General features: G+C 38.9%; 1 protein-coding gene across 1 annotated transcript in view; it reads left to right on the top strand.

The window, feature by feature from the left end:
• Positions 1–24,086, top strand: part of LOC126278326 (uncharacterized) — a 1,364,175-nt gene that overhangs the window by 1,212,753 nt on the left and 127,336 nt on the right. The window contains exons 13-14 of the mRNA XM_049978346.1: positions 8,627–8,925; positions 11,199–11,404. Coding sequence (XP_049834303.1) covers positions 8,627–8,925; positions 11,199–11,404 — 505 coding nt within the window. The remainder of the gene's footprint in view (positions 1–8,626; positions 8,926–11,198; positions 11,405–24,086) is intronic.

Below are 24,086 nucleotides of genomic sequence, written 5' to 3'. Positions count from 1 at the left end.
ACTTTGTGCCAGGAAGAGCTCTCAACAAGGGAAGTGTCCAGGGGTCTTGGAATGAACCAAAACGATGTTGTTCGGACATGGAGGAGATACAGAGAGACAGGAACTGTCAATGGCATGCCTCACTCAGGCCGCCTGAGGGCTACTACTGCAGTGGATGACTGCTACCTTCCGATTATGGCTCGTAGAAACCCTGACAGCAATGCCACCATGTCAAATAATGCTTTTTGTGCAGCCACAGGATGTTGTGTTTCGACTCAAACTGTGCACAATAGGCTGCATGATGCCCAACTTCACTCCTGACATCCATGGTGAGGTCCATCTTTGCAACCACGACACCTTGCAGTGAGGTACAGATAGGCCTAACAACATGCCGAATGGACCACTCAGGATTGACATCATATTCTCTTCACTGATGAGTGTCGCATATACCTTCAACCTGACAATCATCGGAGACATGTTTGGAGGTAACCCGGTCAGGGTGAATGTCTTAGACACACTGCCCAGTGTGTGCAGCAAGGTTGAGGTTCCCTAATTTTTCGGGGTGGCATTATGTGGGGCCGATGTATGCTGCTGGTGGTCATGGAAGGTGCCGTAATGGCTGTACAATACGTGAATGCCATCCTCCGACCGATAGTGCAACCATATCGGCAGCGTATTAGCAAGGCATTCATCTTCATGGACGACAATTTGTGCTCCCATTGTGCACATCTTGTGAATGACTTCCTTCAGGATAACTACATCGCTCGACTAGAGTGGCCAGCATGTTCTTCAGACATGAACCCTATCAAACATGCCAGGGATAGATTGAAAAGGGCTGATTAATGACAACATAACCCACCATCTACTCTGAGGAATCTATGCTGAATCGCCGTTGAGGAGTGGGACAATCTGGAGCAACAGTGCCTTGATGAACTTGTGGATTGTATGCCACTACGAATACAGGCATGCATCAGTGCAAGAGGATGTGCTACCGGGTATCAGAGGTATCGGTGTGTACAACAATCTGGACCACCACCTCTGAAGGTCTTGCTGCATGGTGGTACAACATGCAATATGTGGTTTTCATGAGCAACAACAAGGGTGGAAATGATGTTTATGTTGACCTCCATTCCAATTTTCTGTACAGGTTCTGGAACTCTCAGAACCAAGGTGATGCAAAAGTTTTTTGATGTGTGTACACAATTTTGGATTTTTTTACTTCCCCTTTTAAAATGTTACAGTACAATCTGTTGTCCTCCTTTTTGATGGGATCATTAGACAGCCTTAGTGATTCATATACATTTCTTTTTGCTCTATAGGAAATTCTGATCCCTTTAGTAACCCATGGTTTCAGTTTTGCAGCTGGAGGATTGTTTCTCAAGATTAATTTTGGAAATACAACTTCAAACAGTGGCACAAACTCATTGGAGAACAGATTACATTTTTCATTATATTCCTCTCCATAAATACAGGATAAACAACGAAGTTCTTTGTATGAACAATTCAAACCACAAAAATATAGTGAAAATTTTCATGATACTTTGTTCCAGGTGTAATAATGGTCATGAGAGCCAATTAATTGGAAACAAATCTAACACATTTACAGGTTTTAAGCTGACAGCTGCTCATGATGCTTTGCCATTTAATTTTTTGTATTTCATTGATAGTTGTCTAATTGACTGTTATAATCCCACAAGAGAACACCACATGATGATGGACACCGCAAACTTTGTTAAGTCTAGAAAACAACTTACCATATTATAATGGGTACACTAACCACAGAATGGCTCACAGTAATAGCCCGATAACATGTGGGAGAGGTAAACATGCAGCTGAGTTAGCTCTCTAAAACACTTTTGGGCAGTCAGTAGATTTCAGGGACAAGGGGCTGCATGCACATCCATGAGTGACAGCCTCTGATGGTTGTCAAACTTTTAGCTGTGTCTGCCGACTTCTGTTGTGCAGCTTATGACTGTGTGTCTGGATCTCAGGTGTGGATCTGCGTGGGCCGATATATACTGACTCTACAAGTATCTACCTCTGTATAACTAAGCATTATTTATAAACACAATTTTTTGACACTGTATTTTTTATGTATATGTAACTCTTGCAGTTAATAAAAACCTGCAAGTATGTATTATATTTGTACTACAATTTTCAAACAACATTTTCATCTGAAATGTTCATGTTTTACATGTTTATAACAGGTGGATAACGATCTGGAATTAAATCAATCACACAATAAAGCATTTATTAAACAGCTGCTGAAGGCACTCATCTGAGAAATAGCACTTACACAAATTAAATTTTAAAAGCTGCAATTTTCAAATTCAGTAATGTTTGTGGTGATATTTATAATAACTTCATCAAGGTAGTTCTCATAACAGGGCATAGGGTGAATTTGTGACTCACCTTTCTATAGCAACTGTTAAAAGTCACATAAGTACACCTGAATCAAAAGGCTGTAAGTTCTCAGTAAAATAAGTGTCTTAAGCCACAAGATAATGGCATAGTCCATAAATGTAGGCGGCTGGGGTGGCCTAGCGGTTCTAGGCGCTACAGTCTGGAACCGTGCGACCACTACGGATGCAGGTTCGAATCCTGCCTTGGGCATGGATGTGTTTGATGTCCTTAGGTTAGTTAGGTTTAAGTAGTTCTAAGTTCTAGGGGACTGATGACCTTAGAAGTTAAGTCCCATAGTGCTCAGAGCCATTTAAACCATTTTAACCATAAATGTAATACCATCTAAGGAAGCATCAGTTAAAATCAGAACATGGTGGAGTCCAACTTGCAGAAATGAAAATGAGCTTGTGGCCACTAAGACTTAAATCAACAAGTTAGGTGGTCTCACAGGATTGGTTGGCCAAGTATTCCATGTTTTTCTTGTTGCAACACCCAGATGTAGATGTAATGACACATATTGACTGTTCTCTGTCTTCCATCTCCAGAGGGGTATGAGATTCCCCCCCCCCCCCCCCCCCCCCTTGCCGTCCTTGAATTGAGGAAGGCTATGTGGTCAGTTCTGCAATTCGCATTTTAAAAGTGAAATGTTCTGTTAAGCCATTGAAAGCTTGATCATTAACTGCTTAATGCTGTAGTGAGTGCAGGATTTCCAGAACAGAGATACCATAAACTGAGATCTAGTGCCTGTAACCGAGGTGTGGGATGCTTCTCTAATGGTGAAAATTATTTCAAGGTCCCATACCATTATTGATATTATCATCTGCTGCAATCTGGTGCCACAAGGAAAATCAGAGAAGGAGTCCACCATAATTAACCATATTGTTCCAAGGAAGGGATCAGCAAAACTGCATTATGAAGCATGATACAAGTATAATGTAAACCACATGAGCCCTTAAACTGACACTCTTTTCGACCCAAGCAGTTCTGTGACCCACTGTTTGTCTGACTGTTCCAGCAGCTGTTTTAGCTGAAAAAAATTATACCTTGTGGCTGCCACATAGACCTGTGCTTCAAAATGATCTGGCAGTTTATGTCATCAGGAGAAAGCTTAGTAAAAAGTTTTACAGCAAACCTGTACAGTTCTGTGCCTCCCGTGGATGAGAAATAATAAATGCGCTGGTTATCTGTGTCATTCCAGGTGTAGAAATATGCAGTAAGCTGGGCCACATATTCTGTTCAGTCTTTGCCTTGCTCCACAATCTCTTGAAATTCAGGCTTGAGCCACTTGTTCTATTGGTTGCACTTGGACAGTCAGGGGCAACGGTTGTGGCACCACTGTTACTGCTAACAACCCTTGCAGCATTTGCAACAACTATTATGCTTTGAACTCACATACAAGTGAACAGATAAAACAGTCGGTTAAATGAACAGTCAAATTACAATCTCCTTTAGTGATGCAAAAAATACACTTACGTTTAGTTCTCCACTGCTGTGGCTGTGTGAACATGCGAGGAATTAATTATGCAACTGAGTGACTTCCTGTTCAAATACACATGAGGCAGCTGTAGATCCGAGCTGCATTAAATTACCTGTCTGTAGATTATGAACTCTGAATGTTTACTGCAGTTACAATGAATACATGTCTGTTGATGGCACTCAACACACTGTGCATTTAAGACTAAACTAGGCTTAACTGAGGGATGATATGATGACACTGTTCTCTGGAGGTGGATATAGAACTTCAGTGGGTGACTGCATTCAAGATGGAACTGTAGGCACAAATTGTAGACAGAAAACAACTGGCCGCTCTGGTCCTGTGTGTCAGTATTTGAAGAGCATGATGTGGCAATGGTGCCTCGTAACTATAGGAGACATGGATTACTGCTTCCTCCTGATGACAGTGGTTGGGTGTGGAGAATCTCTGGGTCAACTGTTGATTTGTTGTGGTCAATTATCAATGACACTGCAATAGGTACTGATAACAGAGTGTGCAGATTAAGTTTCTAAGAGTTGTACGTTTGGTAATGTATATCTTGTTTCATTCCACATTCCTAATTTTTTTCTTGATGGGCTTCTGTAGACATTTGGGTGCTCAAGGGAGTACATATTGAATAAAGCTATACAAAAAACAAAAGTTCTGTATTATCTTATTTTGGAAATCACTAATCTTCCAAACATCTCATGCTGTGTACTGATGTGACCTATGAGTGATTACTGATGGTCAAACAGTGGAAAATCCAGGATGGAATGTAACAATATTATCAGAAGGAGAGTTGCTACTCACAATATAGGAGAGATGCTGAGTTGCATCACAGATGGCAAGGAGGCAGTGGCCAATTGCTTGAGGAAGACTATGTGATCAGTTCTTGGATCCCCAGATGATGAAGGTGAAACAAAGTAGTGGCTCAAGAGGTGTAACGGGAACTTCAGAATCAGATTGTGCTAGTGCTGATACTGGCAGAGATAGAGAACCCAGATTGATTTTAATGGAGGTCCCTCGTAGTAGGAGAAGTGTAAGGACCAGATTCCTGTTTTCTCTGGTGAACTTTTGAACAGCCCAGTATGTTGGCTGACACTTTTGTGGTGCTCCCTGCATGGTGGAAATATCTCTCAGGCATGCTAGAACCAAAGCTTTTTGCAGCGTCTGCACAGCATCCCACAAGGAGTTGTTACCAGAAGTAGTTAGCATCCCTTTTATGCTGCACTTGATCCCCAAATCCAACCCGGTCTCCACCAAAAAGTACACTCCCATGCAATGCAGTGTTGCACTTCTTCGACTTGGTCAGGTGATGGTAACCCAACAATCCAAAGTGCTGAATGAGGGTGCCCATGCAATAATTCAGCTGAGCCATGACCATGTGTTTCGTTATCCTGTAGGGGATTAAAAAGTCACTAAAATCTGAGTCTGATTCAGCTGATGCTATAGCTTTTGCAATTCACATTTTAAAAGTGAAAATGAGATGCTCTGTGAAGCCATTGAAAGCTTGATCATTAAATGCCTAATGCTGTAGTGAGTACATTATTTCCAGAACATAGATACCATAAACTGTGACTTATTGCCTGTAACCGAAGTGTGGGGTGCTTCTCTGATAGCAAAAATTATTTCAAGGTCCCATACCATCATTGATGTTATCGTCTGCTGCAACCTGGTGGCACAAGAAAAATGAGAGAAAGAGTGCATCATAATTAACCATATTGTTCCAAGGAAGGGATCAGCAAAATTCACTTGGATGTGATCATGTGGCTGACCAGGTGTCAGCCATGGAGAATAAGACTGAGAGAGACCCAGCTGATGTGCTTTGCAGGCTGCACAGTGATGGACAACATGTGTGATGCCACAAATCATGCATGCTCATTAGACATATTGGCAGGCCAGCTACTTCATCCCAGTGATGTGATGGTGGAGTAACTACGACACTCACTGCAGGGATGTCAGGACCACCACCCAGCAATTGTCATCTTCACATATTAGCAAGATGTACTGATGAATTTGAAGTTCATGTCATCAGATGAAGAATCGGTGGAGGCCTGAGGTGTTGTGGCCAACAACTTGGTGGGCCATCCTGTACAGAGGATCTGCTGGAGAAGTGGATATTGCGTGGATGCTGCTGCAGTATCTCTAGAATCGATGGAAAGTCTTCCATGGATTGCTCTGTTTAGGTGTCCATCTGGAAATAGATTGTTTTTTGCCTGTTGAATTCTGGCTTTGGGCCCATGAGAACATTTAAATGTTTAGTGCACAGAGTGTATAAAGTACTGGTAGTTTGATAAATACAAAGCCTGCCAATCCATTTGATGACCTTGGACCTGAACAGTGATACAAAGGGCTCATGACCCGTACTTAAATGAAACTTAAAAATTGGACATAATGTTCCTGGGCCTGATTTAATGTTTTGGACGTAAACACTGTAGGTTTTACAGTAGCACTGACAATCTTATGAGATGAGACTGCTCCAATATCATGCAATGAGGCAACCACAACCAAAATTAATATTAAGTGAGACTAGTATATGATTAAACAGGTTGCAGACTGAATGCATTGTTTCAAGGTATGAAAGTCCTTCTGAAAAGCATCCAACCAATAAAAGAGAACCAAGTGAGGTGTTTGACTGACTTTTGGACTGGCATTCTATATACTGCTACAACAGACCCTTGCGTGGGCTGAAGGTACTCTTTACAAAGAACATAGTTGAAGTACATAACAAATTGCTGAAAAAAAGAAAATTTGGGAAAATACACTTGAAGGTTTTGCTTGCAAGGATTGTGAAACTGATACACATATTATGTAAATGTTCTTCATTAGTAAATCATGTTACCAAAATGTCACGGAAGTAATTTACGCAGTAGTAATTCCTGTAATGACCTGTTCCAAAAACCTAATTTGGCCAGCACACTTATGACTCCAAATGTAATCTACTGTATTTGTAGAGGCCAAAATGTATATTCAACATCAAAACTTTTCTGGAATCATCATCAAAGGGAAGCTGAAAATAGGCTTCTACAAGATTAAGTTTCAAAGAAGTCCCCCCCCCCCCCCCCCATTACAGATAATTTAGGAAAGAGCCCATTGGGGCATGACAATGAGTATGTAACTCCATCCCAGAGTAACAGCAGAATTTAATGCGCTTCAAAGAACTGTGGCCCACCAAAGCTGTCAGTTCTATGTAGATGTGAAAGTTCAAAGGCTTCTTTAACCCCAGCTCAAACAATGGTTCAAATTAAGAGTGGTTGGAGTCTACTGCTTCACATGACACCAAAGGTAGACAGCACCAAATACTGACTACAGAACTCAAATGCAGGGTATGCGTCCAGTCCAAAAGTGTTTTCTTCGGACAGGTCTGCATCCACCAGGAAAGGCACTGTATGCACAACTTGATTACATCTATTGGAAAGTAGCTTAACAGTGCGATCACATGTCTCCCATATGTCCATAATTTTGATTGCACGTTCTCCAGTGGTGAAACACCAATACTTAAATATGTGGATTAGTTTATCATCAAGACTAATGCCCCAGTGTTAAAGAGAAATATCAATGGCACTTCCTGTAATCTCCATGTAACAGTATCTTCATATGTGCTAGTACCTGATCACTGGTTGTATTATTACTATTCTGAAATGGCAAAGTATGTCACCTGACACTTGCAGCATTTTGTCACACCTCTGCAATATGCTCTTTATGGCAACGTTGGTGGCATTCTGCTTTATGCTGAGGGCACTCAAAGAATACATGCAAAGTAAAACAGCTATAGAGTAACAGAAACCACTAAAACCAGTGTTTTTGAACAAAGTGATGTAGAGAGAAGTTTGTAGGCTGCTGCTGGGTGAGGGCACATTCATTACATTAGAGTCCAATAAACAAGCCCACTGCACTGAGTCTGTTCTCGCCAGAGCTTTAGCGAATATTTCAAAATCAGAAGAAAATTCTGTTTGCATGGAACTTTAAAAGCTAATCTAAATTCTTCCTTGGAAATTTCTGAGTAGCAGCATTCACTATTTGAGTCAGCATACCAGTTAATGAAACAGTAAATAACTGTAATTGCACATGATTTAATGTTACTTTATTAAAAGTGCTGCATTCAACTGTATACAGGGCGATTCAGCTGCCCCTGCTGATAGGTTTTATGCAGCACGCACCTTCAAAAACCATGCATGAGATTTTCATATTCTCTCCCTAGCAACATGCAAAATTTAGTCCTACAGAAAAAAAATTACCAGACATTTTGGAAGGAAATTTGATGTACAGTTAAATTTTGTACCAGGATACATTTTTGCTGGAGCCCACGGTTTTTGAGTTCTTCAAGAAAGACTCATTTTGCGGCCACTTTCATACATTTTTGTTGAATAATTTGAAAACTACAAACTCTAGTAGAAACATGTCCCAGTACAAAATTTAACTACATTAAATTTCCTACAAAGAGATTCTGTTAATTTTTTTCTATTGAACTAACAGTTGGCACTTAGCATGCGAGAGAATATGAAAATCTTGCATGTGGTATTTAAAGATGTAAAACACGTGGGTATGGGCAGCTGAATCACCTTCTATAGGGTAATGTGTTTACGACTAAAAAATTAATGCCTGCCGTTTGGTAACATTCTGGTGCTCATTTTACATAGAATGTATTTGTGTCTGTAGAGTAATAGCATAAATAGCTTGTCATAATTGATAAAGGAACATAAAGCTGTTTGATAGTGTCTTGGTTTTCATTGTCAGGTTTTAAGATATCAAATTTTTTTGTGGGTGCAGATTAACGTGTCATCAGAAATGGATCAGCAACAGCCCCAAATCCCTCGAGGAAGGATTTTTGGTGGGCAGCACAAACCAGTTGTTATTCATGAAGCTGGCCAAAGAAAAAGCTTTCACCCGGAAGTAAGATACCAGAAGACATCATTCAGATTCAATTCACCCATGTACAAAGATCCTGATAATGATGCTATTGGGTGGATAATACATCATAAGGGTCATAATATCCAACAAAATAAGAAGAGTGAAAAGTATCTAACTGACTCACAAAACATTATGGATGATTATTCTGCTGCTGGAAGGTATTTGTCTCTATTGTTTAGAGCCTTGAGATGAAATCTAAATTTGAATTAGAATGTGTGACTTATAGCTTACTTACCTACATATAGTCATTACAAGTTTTGAATTACAATGACAATGTAATTCTTATTTTCTGATGTTTAATGAGATAATATAGAGGTTCCAGGACAATCCTTTCATTTTTTTGTTCCAAGGGAGACAAAAAGTAAAAATAAAAATGAAAAATGTAAAAAAAAAAAGTAGGGTAATAATTAATGTCGGAAGTCGCTAAAATGTGTGATATGAACAAGGTACTTTCAAGATAAATCCTGTACTCTGTTACCAATTAAAGAAACTTCTGTACTAAATTCCAATGATAATTCAGTATTAGAGATCTTATATTGAGCGTTTATTATTAAATAATGGTTCTTTAGAAGTTGTAGTGAAATAAACATGAAGTTGTAGTATTCGATCATCTCATTGCATCACATATTATTAAAATATTGCAGTCAACTTCAAATAATTATTTGTTTATGAATTATATTGCACATAATACTACATAAATCCCACAGTGAGGAAGAACTCTCAGAGCTTCAGATGAAGCCACAGAGATACAGTTACAATGAACTCCCCTTTAGACTATTTCAGTGTCTAGGATTACAGGTAGGTAGCATGTATTATTTGTAAAACACAATGTTTTATTCTGTTTACACTTCAAACAACTGCAAATCAGTGCCTTACGTTATAAGTGAATGTGTTGCAACTTTCAAGAACAAGCTTACTTTTCTGATTATGTTACACAGTTGATGTTCATCTACCAGAATTGGCAATATGTGAGTGTACTGATTATTACAGAAGTATTATCACATCCATTACAAATGTGGTGCATATTAGCCTCCAATATGTAATTTTTATCATTGCAATGACTTGACTTTTTAAATCAAGATATGATTCTGAGCAGAATGTAAATCAGAATTTCCACTAGATACTGGTGACCTCTCATTTGCTGTATAGCATTTCCAAGGATAGCAAACATATCTCCCAACACGTTCAGGTTAAATGAATATTTTTTAATTAGTGTTTTAATCTTTGTAGACCCAATCGTAGTTTCTGATCAAGTGCAGTGGAAGACAACCTGTCTTGAAAGAAATACAGGTGGAAGTGGTTAGGAAAAACACAAAAGTAATCAGTTAAATTCAATCAGAAGGACACACTGCAATGGTGTGCATCAGATAAGAGAAAGAACTGAATACCATGTAATCCCTGCAAGAGAAGAGTTAGGTAAGAGGCATAGGAAATTAGTGATACCAGATTCAGCTGGAAACCTTTTACCTGTCTGGACATTATCTGGTATTCCACCAAGAGTGACAGGAATTGATGATGATATGTAGTTTCTAGATTCGTGAGGTTTTTGTGATATATGTTACACAATAGACTAATTAAACATCTGTTAACATTTCCTTAGGATCCATAACAACAATGTGTTTAATGCTAATAGCTCATGGTTGATACAAATAGCAGAGTTAGATGAATATAAAAATATAAACGTGTTTAAAATTTCATGGATTAGTATCTGTTTCACATTCACTAAACTCATTGCCAAAAAGTTACTTGCCGTGAATGTCATTCTTAATTATAATAAATAATGAAACAGAATTTTGGCCTACACTTGTGTATTGGAAATGAAATGATAGGTATTGCTTGTAGACTTATGTAAATATAAAAATTACACACTAAGTAGCTTTTCGAACTAAGAGTTTCTGACTGTGGGAGGAGAGAGAGATAGGTTGTAGAACGTTGAGAAGAAATGGAAGTCACAAAGTCCCCAGTTTCAGTGAGGTCTATCTGCATTCTAACAGTAGGAGGGTGCTTCTAATCCTTGAGTCTGAGTGATCTATCCTTCCTTTCAGTTTTCCCTGACATAGACCTCTTTCCTCATTGAGAAAGGAACTATTACTTCCAAAAGCTAGCTAGTGTGTCACTTTTCCATTTATATGTATCAATCAGCAGTTTATATAAGTTGTCTCCTGAAGGTTAGTATTGGTAGCTTTTTAGTAATTTTCTTGACTGAATTTTCCTTTCATACTTTTAATTATTAGAATTTGTGTTTTTGCTAATATTCTTCCATAGTGAAATTATTTTCAATTGCAATTTTCCAAAAATTCTATTCAGAATTTTAACACTTAAAGTGAATGATAAGCTCATGACTCTTTACATTATTCAGTAAACTTGTAGAAGTAGAAGATTTTGTTCTATGTAATATTTGAAATATTTGCCTAGTAATTAAATATTTCAGGTCAGGTCTAAAATCAGTGGCTGAATATAGTGAAACATTGAAAAGAGCAGATAAAGAACACACACTAAGAAGATTAAAACGTGCTCTGCTGAAAGGACACCAATCAAAACAGGGACTTCAACTGATGACGAAAAATAAAAACACCAGTCCTCGAATTAAAAAGAAAGGCCGCCCCCGAACAAGGGATAGAGTCAAGGGCACAAAAGGTAAGAATTTTGTGTCTTTCAATGTTTCATGTATTATTATTACTGAACTGCTTTTTACAAAGTGATACTGTTATACTGCACATGCAGTTTGGCACAAAATCATTTTTACAATAGTGTACACCTGTACTTAAATAAAAGGAGTTGGCAACAAAAATATTGTCCTCCTATAAATTACGCTTTTATATAGAATCATAAATTGAAAACTCCTGTTTGCTGCTGGAAAAATAGCAGTGTTCATTGTATGACAATAGTTTGGAAAGTTCTGAGATTGGAACAAAAAGAAATGACTTACCCCAGTGAAACATTTTTAGTGTAGTCCCTCTGTACATAATACACTTGGTTCAGTTATTTTCTAATGCCTTGCTTCTGTTTGAAAAATTAGATTCCTTAAGACTTGCAAAATACCCACCAGCTTTATCTGTCAGTTCTTTGTTTGAAGGCAATCTCTATCCACTTAGGAAAATTTTGAGCTTATAAGGTGGTTGTTGCAACAGTTCTTATCTTAGTTTATGTATTTTTGCTGAGGGAATGACACTTGTTATGATGAAAGATGACTTTCTCCCTTGCCAAACATCCCATAATTGTTTGACCTTTGGGAAGATAATCTATGAGCAGAATCCCTTTTGCAGCCCAGAAAAGTAATGACATGACCTTTTCACCCAACGAACTTGCCTCCACTTTTTACTACTGGTTTGACTGTTGGTTTGTCTCTGCATGTATTAGTAGACCCAAGTTTCATATGTGGTCATCAACCAGACCAAAATATCTTGCTGGCTGCTCTGAAAACAGGTCACCCATTCAGACATTGTTTGGACATTTCTATTCTGATGCACTTCTGATCCTGCATTAAGAATCATGATATCCATTTAGCAGACAACTTTCCATGTCCAATTACATTTTTAAAATGTGATTGGCCCACTCAGATGACATCCTTATAGCCTCAGAATTTCTCACACTTTCAGTCAACAATCCTATTTGACTATTTTGTACACTTTTGCAGTAATTTCTGGGGTAGTGTAATGGCTGTTCCAGTACCAAAGTTAAATCTCACATTTGTGTTCACCGCATGCAGGTGAGTGAACAATTTGTTTGACAGCCTGTTTATTACTTCAGGGGGTTTGTCCTGGTAGTCAGATTGAGCTAAGAAATTATCTGCATGCACAGGTGCACCAGAAACAGCATACACATCATGTGAAATAGATCTGACATTGAGTGAGAAAACTTTCCTACACTAGATTGCTGCAGACACATTCTTTGTGCATGACTTTATTTGCCACAAATGACACTTAGCCTGCCAGCACAGACACTTGACAATGGGGCAAGACTTCCATGTCTGTGTGGGCTACACTGTGCCATGACAAAAAGGCCTGTTAATGTGAAACTGAGATGTCAGGATGGTTGACCTGAATGGTGCGGGCAGTGAAAACTTCCTCTCTCTTTTCAGTAGAAATGGGCAGGACTTGCAAGTTACATTCAGTGACATCAACTATGCCCTATGACTAAATTATAGTCTACACTGTCTTTAGGTCTGTGTTTGGATGCTTGAGAATGAAGTCTCAAATGTAAGCATGTTACGTGTTACTGCATTATGAAGCGTGATACCACTATAACGTAAAGCACATGAGAACTTAAACTGACACTGTCTTGTCAACCCAAGTAGTTCTGTGACTCATTATTTGTATGACTGTTCCAGCATCTTTTTGACCTGAAAGAATTTATACCTTGTGGCTGCCACGTGGACCTGTTCTTTAAAATGATCAGACAGTTTAGGTCATCAGGACAAATCTTGGTAAAAGGTTTTACAGCAAACCTGTACAGTTCTGTGCCTACCATGGACAAGAAATGACAAATGCGCTGGTTATCTGTGTCATTGTAGGTGAAAAATATGCAGTAAGCTTGGCCACATATTCTGCCCAGTATTTGCCTTGCTCCACAAACTTTTGAAATTCAGGCTTGAGCCACTTGTATTGGTTGCACTTGGACAGGCAGGGTCGATGGTTGTGGCACTGCTATTGCTGCTAACAATCCTTGCATCTTTGCAACAACTGCTCAGTATGTTGTCTGAGCGCCAGCCAATTCACCATTATATTGTGTACTGCTTTGAACACATGTACAAGTGAACGGATGAAACATTCAGTTACATGAACAGTCAAATTACAATATCCTTTAGTGATGCAAAAAATACACTTATGTTTAGTTCTCCACTGCTGCGGCTGTGTGAACAAGTGTGGAATTAATTATGCAACTGAGTGACTTCCTGTTCAAATACACATGAGGTAGCTGTAGATGCGAGCTGCATTAAATTACCTGTCTCTAGATTAGGAACTCTGAATGTTTACTGCAGCTACAGTGAATAGATATCTGTTGATGGCTTTCAGCACACTGTATATTTAAGACTAAACTAGGCTTAACTGAGGGATGATACGATGACACTGCCATCTGGAGGTGGAAATAGAAATTCATGGACTGACTGCATTCAAGATGGAACTGTAGGCATAAGTTGTAGACAGAACACAACTGGTTGCTGTGGTCCTGTGTGGCAGTATTTGAAGAGTATGATGTAGCAGTGGTGCCTCATAATTACAGGAGAGGTGGCTTACTGCTTCTTCCTGATGATGCTGCTAGGATGTGCAGAATCTCTGAGTTGACTGTTGATTTGTTGCGGTCAATTATTAATGACGCTGCAATAGGTATTGATAATAGAGTGTACTAGATTAAGTTTCTAAGTGTTCCTGCACTTTTGGTAATGTATATCTTGTTTCATTCCACATTCCTAAATTTTTTTCCTTGATGTGCTTCTGTAGACATTTGGGTGCTCGAGGGAATATGTATTGAATAAGGCCAAGCAAAAGTTTTGCATTATTTTATTTTGGAAGTCACTAACATTCCAAACCTCCCATGATGTAACCTATGAGTTATTACTGATTGTCAAACAATGGAAAATCCTGGATGGAATGTAACAATATTATGAGAAGGAAAGTTGCTACTCACCGTATAGTGGAGATGCTGAGTCGCAGATAAGCACAACAAAAAGATTTTCTCACTTAAACCTTTCGGGCAATGGCCTTCATCAACAATAGACACACATAAGCGCGCGCGTATGCGCACACACACACACACACACACACACACACACACACACATGTGCAAATGCTACTCACACACACAATTGCAGTCTCAGGCAACTGAAACCACACTGCGAGCAGCAGCACCGGTGCATAATAAGAGGGACGACTGGGTGGGGGTAAGGAGGAGGCTCAGGTGGGGAGGGGGTCAGTGAATTGCTGCAGATTAAGTGGTGGGCAGGGGAGAGGTGGGGAGGGGGGGGTTGCAGAAAAGGAGAGAAAAAATACTGCAGTTGTGTCTGTGAGTAGTGTTTACATGAGTGTGCGTGTGTGTGCATATGTGTGTCTATTGTTGACAAAGCCTGCTGACAGAAAACTTAAAGTGTGAAAGTCTTTTTTTTTTGTGGCTATCCATGACTCAGCATCACCTCTATATGGTGGTAGCAACTTTTCTTCTCATAATGTGATTACTGATTGTGGTATTCGGGAATACAGCTGGTTAATAAATGATATAAAAATACTATGTTGTGGAATCTTCCCTATAAAAATTTTCATACATGATTTAGATTTCTTGATATATTATTTCTATCACAGGAGTAATTAATACAGGGTCAACTAATTGTAACATTTTTGCTGTGTACCTGATAACTTCTGCCAAACCTCTCTATTCAGAGCATCCTCAGTGCATACAATATGATGTTCCATTATTTTGTTGTTGTGTTCTTTCCGCCCGCATCTTGTGATCGTGCGGTAGCGTTCGATTCCCGGTGGGGTCAGGGACTTTCTCTGCCTCGTGATGGCTGGGTGTTGTGTTTTGTCCTTAGGTTAGTTACGTTTAAGTAGTTCTAAGTTCTAGGGGACTGATGACCATAGATGTTACGTCCCATAGTGCTCAGAGCCATTTGAACCATTTTTTGTGTTCTTTCCAAGAATGTCACTGGTCTACTGCATTTGCTTCTGTCAGTTAGTTTCCATTTAAAAATTTTCTTTGGCCACTGTTAATCAGGCATTCTCAACAAATGCCTACTGTATACCACTTACTGGTATTCATAAGTAATCCTCCTCTACAGCAGTGTCTTCTTTTGAGGTCAGCATTTAAAATCCATAATTCTGATTCATATCATAGCAAAGATTCAACCATTAGTGTACCCACTCTTTTTTGCTGTTGTTAGAAGTGTTCTTACCCCACCAAAATGAATTCATACATCCTGTTAATGCTTGGTGTATTGTGTATTTTACTTTCATATTACCCAGTTGTACTGTTCATTTCCATACATCCAACTGCTCTTGTACTTTCTCCTCCTTATTCCCTCAAATCATCAGATCATCTGCAAACACCATAGTTTTCATCTTCCTTTCACCAATTACTTGTGCTACTGTACTCTTTAAATCATCCATCACTACAATGAAGAGTAATGGTGTAAGTGCACTTCCCTGCCTCAAGCCATTCTTCTGTTCAGTTCAAGCTAATCTCTCTCCTACCACTTTCACACTTCACAGTTCTATGGTACATTTCCCTTATCCTCCAAGTAATCTGTTTTGCTACTCCTTTGTTCTCCAGGGCTTTCCACTCTTTGCTTCTACTTACATTATCATTAGAAGATCTATTCCATATTCATAGTGCTGTTCTCGCAGTTGTCTTACAGCAAAACTTAGATCCAACATGGACCTTCCTGTTCTGAAGCCAAGTTGCTCTTCTCTCATTCTTCCTTCGAATTTGGCCTGAATTCATGCTTCCAAAATTTTCTCAAAAATCTTTGCACAATGACTCATCAATGTTGTCCCCCGATAGTTGTTGCACTCTTTTCTATTTCCCTTCTTAAAGATCGGGACAGTTATTCCCTTCTTCCAGTCTTCTGGGATCATCTTCTGTCTCCACACAAGTTTCATTACTCGATATAGCCATTGTATCCCAACCTCTCCTGCTGCTCTCATGATCTCTGCACTTAGCTCATCCAGAACTGGTGACTTCCCTCCCTTCATCTTGCCCATTGCCTCTTCCACTTCTCCCCATGTAAGGTCTTTTTCTATTTGCTCTTCCTCCTCTTTTTTCTCCTCGCCTTGTTCCCCCTCATCCAGGTCTCCATTCAGGTTCAGGAGTTCTTCAAAATATTCTTTCCACATATTCCTGAGTTCCTCCTTATTCTCTACATCTTGTCCACTTTTGTTCACCATTTGAGCACAATCTATCGTACCTTTCTTCCTCTTACTTTTAATCATCGCATATAACACAATATAACACCTTTTTGAAACCTTCACTATCCTCCTCCATCATTCTGGTCCACTGTTCTATCCACTTTCTTCTTTCTTCCACCACCACTCTTTCGCTCTTTTCGCTTCTTTCTTTCTTCCCTGATACTCTTCTCTTGTCTCTACTGTTGTCTTCTGGAATCGTACCCTAAAGGCTCTATTCTTCTTATAAATTATATCCTTTGTTTTATCATTCCACCAGACTGTTTCTTTCCATCTCTTTTTGTTGCTTGTCCTCCCACATATTGCTTCCGCTGCACTTACTAATGTTCCCTCGAATCTACCCCATTCCTCTTCTACCGTTTTTGGTTCATCCTTTGGGATGCTTTCCTTTACTACTTGTAAGTACTGTAGCCTGCTTTCTTCCTCCTTCAGCTTCCATACCCTTATATGCCTTTCCTGGTTTTCTGTCCCTTTGTTATCCTTAGTCCCTGTCAGGTTCATTACCAGCAAACGGTGGTCACTGTCCAAGGCCTCTGATGGTATTACCTTAATGTCAATGATGTTCCTATTCATCTAACTATCGCACAAGAAGTAGTCAACTATCAACTTCTTCTATAAGTCTTGACTGTACCAGGTAATCTTGTGGCTCTCCCTTTTCCTGAACCAAAAGTTCCCAACCAGCAAGCCATTCTTTTGACAGATCTCCAATAGCCTTTTACCTTCCTCATTTCGGCAGCCGGAACCCTCTGGTCCAAGCACACTTCCGCAGCCTTATCTTTCTCTTCCACCGTGAGCATTTAAATCCCCCATTACTACCATATTCTTCCTTCCCATCTGCTTCTGTATTTTCTCTTCAACCTCTCACTTCTCAGAAGTGCAACCCACCTGCGACGCATACACTTGTATTACCTCTATGGTTGTCACCTTGAGTGATTTTTTGGTGTTCATCATCCTGTCACTTATTCTCTTCATTTCCTCTTTTAATCCACCTCTTACTGATATTCTGACTCCATATCTCCATAGCTTGTAAAAATATGGATAACAAACAGTAAATTAGGGAAATTTCAGATCCAGTCATGGCTATGAAAATTAATAAAGAAGGGCCAATGAAAATTAATAAAGAAGGGCCAGACTGGTCTGAGCTGGTAAATGTAATCAAAACTCAATTAAATGAAGCCTTAAGTGCTCAGAGTCTGCAGTTAAATACTAAATTAGTTGCACAGAGCTCAACTTTGAATGCTAAATTAGATGACCAGAGTACAACTTTAAATGCAAAATTAGATACTCAGAGTGGAACTTTAAGTGCTAAATTGGATGTTCAGAATGAAACTTTAGGATTGTTAAATGCCAAGGTATCACAAAGTAAAGAATTTTGTTTCTATGTGGAGGCATGGGAAATTTGAAGACTAAATTTGACACTTCACAGAATAAAGTAGAGAATTTTAAGATAGATTTAAAGAATGAATTGACTATTTCCCTGCACTTTCATGTAAATTAAATGTTCACTGACCTTAGTAGTGAACAGAATGATAATTTCCAGGAGTTATCAAAAAAGTTAGAGTTTGAGATTGAGGACAGATTCAATAATGTAGAATCAGAAATCAGTGAAAAATTAGGATCTTTTGAAAATTTGTGTAACGTTAAATTTAATGCTGTAAAGCAGGGACTGAATCCTGTAAAATAAAGTGTAGATAAGCATACTTTCAAAGAAAGTGTAGATAAGCAGAGCGAGTTAATGCCTGTCATTCAATCACAAATTACAGGTGTAAGTACACGAGTGGATAATGTAGAAAGAAGCTTTAAAGAGAAAATAGCAAACTCTGATATTGTAAATATAAGTAGTTTGGAAGTCGCAGAAATTATAGAAAGAAAGGTTACTGAGAGAATAACATCCGGGAATGTGTCGCCTATGGCTTTTTCCAAACTTACTGATACCAGGAAGGGCATAGATGAACTCTGGAAGAATTTAAGCTTATTCAAGACAAAATAGAAAAAAGAGTATCTTCACATAATGTTGTGTTAACTTGGGAAGTGGTGATTGATTTGCAGTGGGGAGACTTTCAAAAGAAGTTTAAAGAGAAATACAGGTCTGCCAGTGCACAAGGAAAGTTAATATCAGATCCATGGGACACGGGTGGAGTCATATATTCCCCAGGGACGTTAACATCCTGAGTTAACGGGCAGAGTGATGACTGTCGGATCCCGAGTTATTTACGGTGCAGGATGTATACGACCTGGGACAACCGGGAGATCTGGGAAAAACCTGGGAATTTTTTCATCCAGGAGAAAACCGGGAAAAACCCGGGACAGGAATTTTTTGTTGTTTTAGTTTTCAGTTAAATTTTTGTAACATTCACTGGTAAGAACCAGTACTCTGACAAAGGATATTACTGTATCCCTCTACTGCAAAATAACTCTTCAACAATAAAACATAAACGAGATAAAAAAATTAAAATAACTTAAATTGCAAAGGAAATGTCCCATATACAACAACGACACACAGCGCTCATGCAAGCATGTGCCAACAGCAAAATGTGTCAAAGGCTTTAGGAAGACTATGCAATGCTTCATAACAATAAATTGCCTCCGATGAGTGTGAAATCACAACTGTTTACATGAGATTCGTTTTAGCAGTTACGAGTGGACTCATGTGCGCATGCGCAGTTGAGTCACGTTTGAGCAGTAGATTGTCCCGCTTTGGGCTACAGGAATGTGGTTGTTGGCTGTGCAAGCAGTCGCAGCAAGCAGCTAGATGCTGCCAGGAAAAGGGGGCGCCAAATTCATATTCTTGAGGAAAAAAAGCTTGTTACACAAAGCGTTTAGTATCCAGCGCACATTGGTCTATCGATTATTCATATGATTCTGAAACACATCCCTGTTGGTTTTTGAACATTTTTGAACACATCCTCATCACATCTGGAAATAAACTTTCCCCAGACAAAAGGGGACGGGGCTATACAAGCTGAGCAGAGTAAAGCCAAACGGATGAATGCCAAGTTCCGTCTGTTTATGTGGTTGATTGGGTTTGTGAATGATCAGCGTTGTTATAATTACTAGCAAAATCCTTAGATTCAGACTACCAGAATGGAAATAAATGGCTAACAGGAATAACAGGTGAGAAAGGTTACATATTGTCCTCTCGGTATAGCCAAGAAAATGAAATTTTGACAGAAAATTTTTCGCCAGATCGCTACACTAGTAAGTCCAGTCCTGGCTAGCAGCCACGTAAGTTCTATTCTAGAAGTAACGCAGAAAACATGTTGTACGAACATGTAACAACGCCTAACTGGAGAATAATCGTGGGATTACTAAACCTGTGATTCTAGCAGGGTTAGTGAAGTTAATCAGCGAACAAATTTTGACCATGACAGGAATAGCTACACAATTGGTGATGACAAGATTGTTTGTTAGAATGAGGAAGGAGAAGAAACGGGGACAGTACACAAATTATGGAAGAATATGACGATTCCAAATTTATATAACAATTTTATAATACTAATTTTCGATCTCATGCTTGAGAAACTGGTGCATGTGAATGAAGTGTGAAACTGTTTCTAACATTAAGCTTTTTGCTTGTAGTAGGCCTAATAGGCATTTGATATTGATACTTCGTGAATTATATTCTGTCTTGGTATGAAAATGGCCATTTGTGCCAAAACAGTCTAGTTTATTTGGTGTGTGTTACAAAATTGCTGCAATATTAGAAAGGCCTATTTTGTTTTATCTAGCAGACAGTGACAAAATAGACATAATCAGATTGACAAACCACACCAGTCTTGGGTAATAACAGCTTTCTGAGTATTAGATAATGACATTTTGATTTTTCATGTGGCAAAACGTTTAACGAACTTTAATAAGGTAATAGATTCTTTCGCAGAAAGGAAACCACACCATGTAAAGCTGTAGCAATATTAGAGAGAAAAAAATGCTAGGAGCTAAGAATTTAAGAAATGTGTACTTTCTTGCTTGTCTCTTGTCTGTATTGGTTTTATGTATCCTATATTTAATTTTATGTCACACAAAACAGCAAGTTATTAGCCAATAGGCAATAAAGAGTGCAACACGTTTAAATTCCATGGAACGAAATACAGTGACGTGTGGTAGAAGAATGCTGTCTAAAGAGGCATGACACTGCACTTTGGCACACTTAAGACCAAACAACATGTCTTTCATTTCCTCGAACACATATGTTTTATGTCTCAGACTTTTCAGGAAGATGTGTGCTACAAGATGAACATATTTTTGAAAATTAATTATTATTATTATTATTATTATTGTTATTTATTTTTATTTTTTTATTTTTATTTATTTTTTTTTTTTTTTTACCCGCTTAGCAAATATTGTTGATCCGGGGATGATGCGCATAGCAGTCTGAGTTTAGTGGGTAGTCTCCACATGACCCATGTTTACATTTAGTGATTTTGCTGTTTCTCCTTCGTTTACTCTCATGTCAAATGAAAACAAAATGGATATCTGTGGCCAGGCGCTATCAGAAGAATTAAAACACATTTACTAATTATGGAAGGCTAAAATGTGTTATTAGTTTCAGATTTTATTTTATTTCCATCTTTCTGACAGTCAAGCGTTAATCGCCTTGCAGAACAATGAACTTGTTTTTGTCTGTTTGCTAAAGAAATTTGACTTTTATTAACCTTGTCGGCATAGGCAGTCAATGTATTTCAAACGAAAAGTTTAAGTCCACAGTACTGGCTAGTTTTGACTGTTCACAGCATTTCAAGTGCACGTTTTCATCTTCTAGCATGTACGGTATTATGCCATAATAAAGAACCAAACATGATATAATACAGTACTGGTGCTTCATGAAAATTTACATCCCAAAAACCACAATGAAAAGCTTAAAGTAAGGTCGAGGTCTACTTCACTGGGAATCTGGATATATGAATGTGCACTTTAAGTATGCATTTTAAATGTGCACATTTTAGTATGGTTCATGAAATTCCAATGCTCTTGGAGTATCCTCTGATGTCTTGTTTCTTTTATGACATAATGTATGATCTCTCAATGTTTTACAAGTATGTACATATGGTCTTCCTACGTCATAGTAGCTGCACAAGTGCGGTGTTGCATGTTACCTGCGCTATCTGGCAGCTGCTGAAACGAACCTATTTCTAAAATATTGCGCAAGAAAATATTGCGAATGGTGGTTTGAAAAGTGTTACTTTCAAAGAATGTACCATGAATTTATTACATCACAGAGTGTTTGACTCTCATTTAAAAGTCAACTCTTTGATGATGAGCCATTTAGAAGAATTTAGAACCCTGAAGATCAGGCATTTATGTCATTATTAAAAATTTTACTGGCACATTTGTGTGATATATCTTAAAGTGTAACACACGCAAAAAAGATCAACATTATATGCGAAATCTTAGCTTTTGTTGCAGCGTATTAACCTCAGAGACCAATATTATATGTGAACGCTTTTCTTTTCTTGTAGCACTGTGTATATTAATTTAAACTATTAACTTTCCCCTTTTGTGTATTGGTGCTATTTAACAGTGACTTTGCTGTTGGCTGGCTACATCATGTGTCCTATGCTCTGAATATCTGCTGTCATTGGCTGGTGAGATCACGTGACATGAGCAATAACTGGCTTACAAAAGCGCATCACAATCTCGATTTCGGAAAGTAACATGTGGTGTTTGGTGGCATTCCAATGTATACTTTCGTAATACGAAAATACATAGTGTACATGTTGGTGCACATCAAAGATATTTTCCGGCTGGGAAATTCAGCGCCTGTGTATAAACTCATAACCATTCAAAGAATCGATAAGTTTTGCAGGGAAAATATACTGTCACTTAACATGGAAAAAGTGGGTTTTCACCCGGGAGAAAGTGTATTTTTAACTGGGAAATCCGGGAAAAATCCAGTAATTTTTTTTCCTTGTCCACGTATACACCCTGTTGGTGTTTCTTCCAAAATAGTTTTCCTGCACCGAATTCCTTTAAAATCTTAAACTATTCTGTCATCTATTCCTAAAATCTTAAACTATCCTGTATTCTTATATCTTAGAAAACCATATAGGACAGTCAAATAAAAAGTAATCCTAGAGAATCACAGGTAAAAAGTGATATTTAGATAAAGTGAACTAAATGGAATATTATGTTCATATAAAATATAATATTGTGTGACTAGTTGAACAACTAATATACCATAGTATATAGATTTTCTATTTTGTACAGAATATTTTATATCTGAAAACAAAGATTCCAAGACTTACCAAGCGGGAAAGTGCCGGTAGACAGGCACAATAAAATAACACACAAACACACACACAAAATTTCTAGCTTTCGCAACCAACGGTTGCTTCTTCAGGAAAGAGGGAAGGAGAGGGAAAGACGAAAGGATGTGGGTTTTAAGGGAGAGGGTAAGGAGTTATTTCTATCCCGGGAGCGGAAAGACTTACCTTAGGGGGAAAAAAAGGATAGGTATATACTCGCGCACGCGCGCACACACACACACACACACACACACACACACACACACACACACACATATCCATCCATACATATACAGACACAAGCAGACATATTTAAAGGCAAGGGTTTGGGCAGAGATGTCAGTCGAGGCGGAAGTGCAGAGGCAAAGATGATGTTGAATGACAGGTGAGGTATGAGTGGCTGCAACTTGAGATTAGCGGAGATTGAGGCCTGGTGGATAACGAGAAGAGAGGATATACAGGGTGCGTTCCGAAAGTAATGCAATTATTTTTTTTTAAAGTAATTTATTGAACAGATTTGCACAAACACTTAAAATTCTTCAAAGTACTGTCCTTGGGCCTCTACACATTTTTTCCAGCGACTCTGCCATGACCGGTACGCGCCCTGGAAGGCGTCTTCTGGGACCTCTCGCAAGGTCTTCGTCACGGCGGATTGGATCTCATCTATGGACGAAAAACGGGTTCCTTTCAGGGCTGACTTAATCCTAGGAAACAAAAAGAAGTCAGCTGGGGCGAGGTCAGGACTATAGGGGGGGGGGGGGGGGCAGCGTTGGCACCTGGTGTTTGGCCAGGAACTCGCGGACTCGTAGCGCGTTGTGGCAAGGCGCGTTGTCGTGATGGAGTTGCCAGGTAGCGGAGATGTCCTTTCTCGTCCTGACGACCCTTTTGGCGGAGTCTTTCCAGCACATCCACATAGTAGGCAGCGTTAACTGTCTGTCCTTGAGGAACAAACTCCTTATGGACCACTCCTTTGCTGTCGAAAAAGACAATGAGCATTGTTTTCACTTTTGATTTGCTCATTCTTGCCTTTTTGGGCTTGGGGGACTGATCAGTGTGCCAATCAGAACTTTGGCGTTTTGTTTCTGGGTCGTATTCAAAAACCCAGGTTTCATCACCAGTGATGACGTCGTCCAAATAATCAGGTTCAATTTCAACACGTTGCAAAAGTTCACTTGAAATTTC

This window comes from Schistocerca gregaria, chromosome 6 (genome assembly GCF_023897955.1).
Source record: "Schistocerca gregaria isolate iqSchGreg1 chromosome 6, iqSchGreg1.2, whole genome shotgun sequence".
In the NCBI taxonomy this organism is placed as follows: Eukaryota; Metazoa; Arthropoda; class Insecta; order Orthoptera; family Acrididae; genus Schistocerca; species Schistocerca gregaria.
Note: the sequence above shows the minus strand (reverse complement) of the source record. Positions and strands in the feature narration are given on the sequence as shown.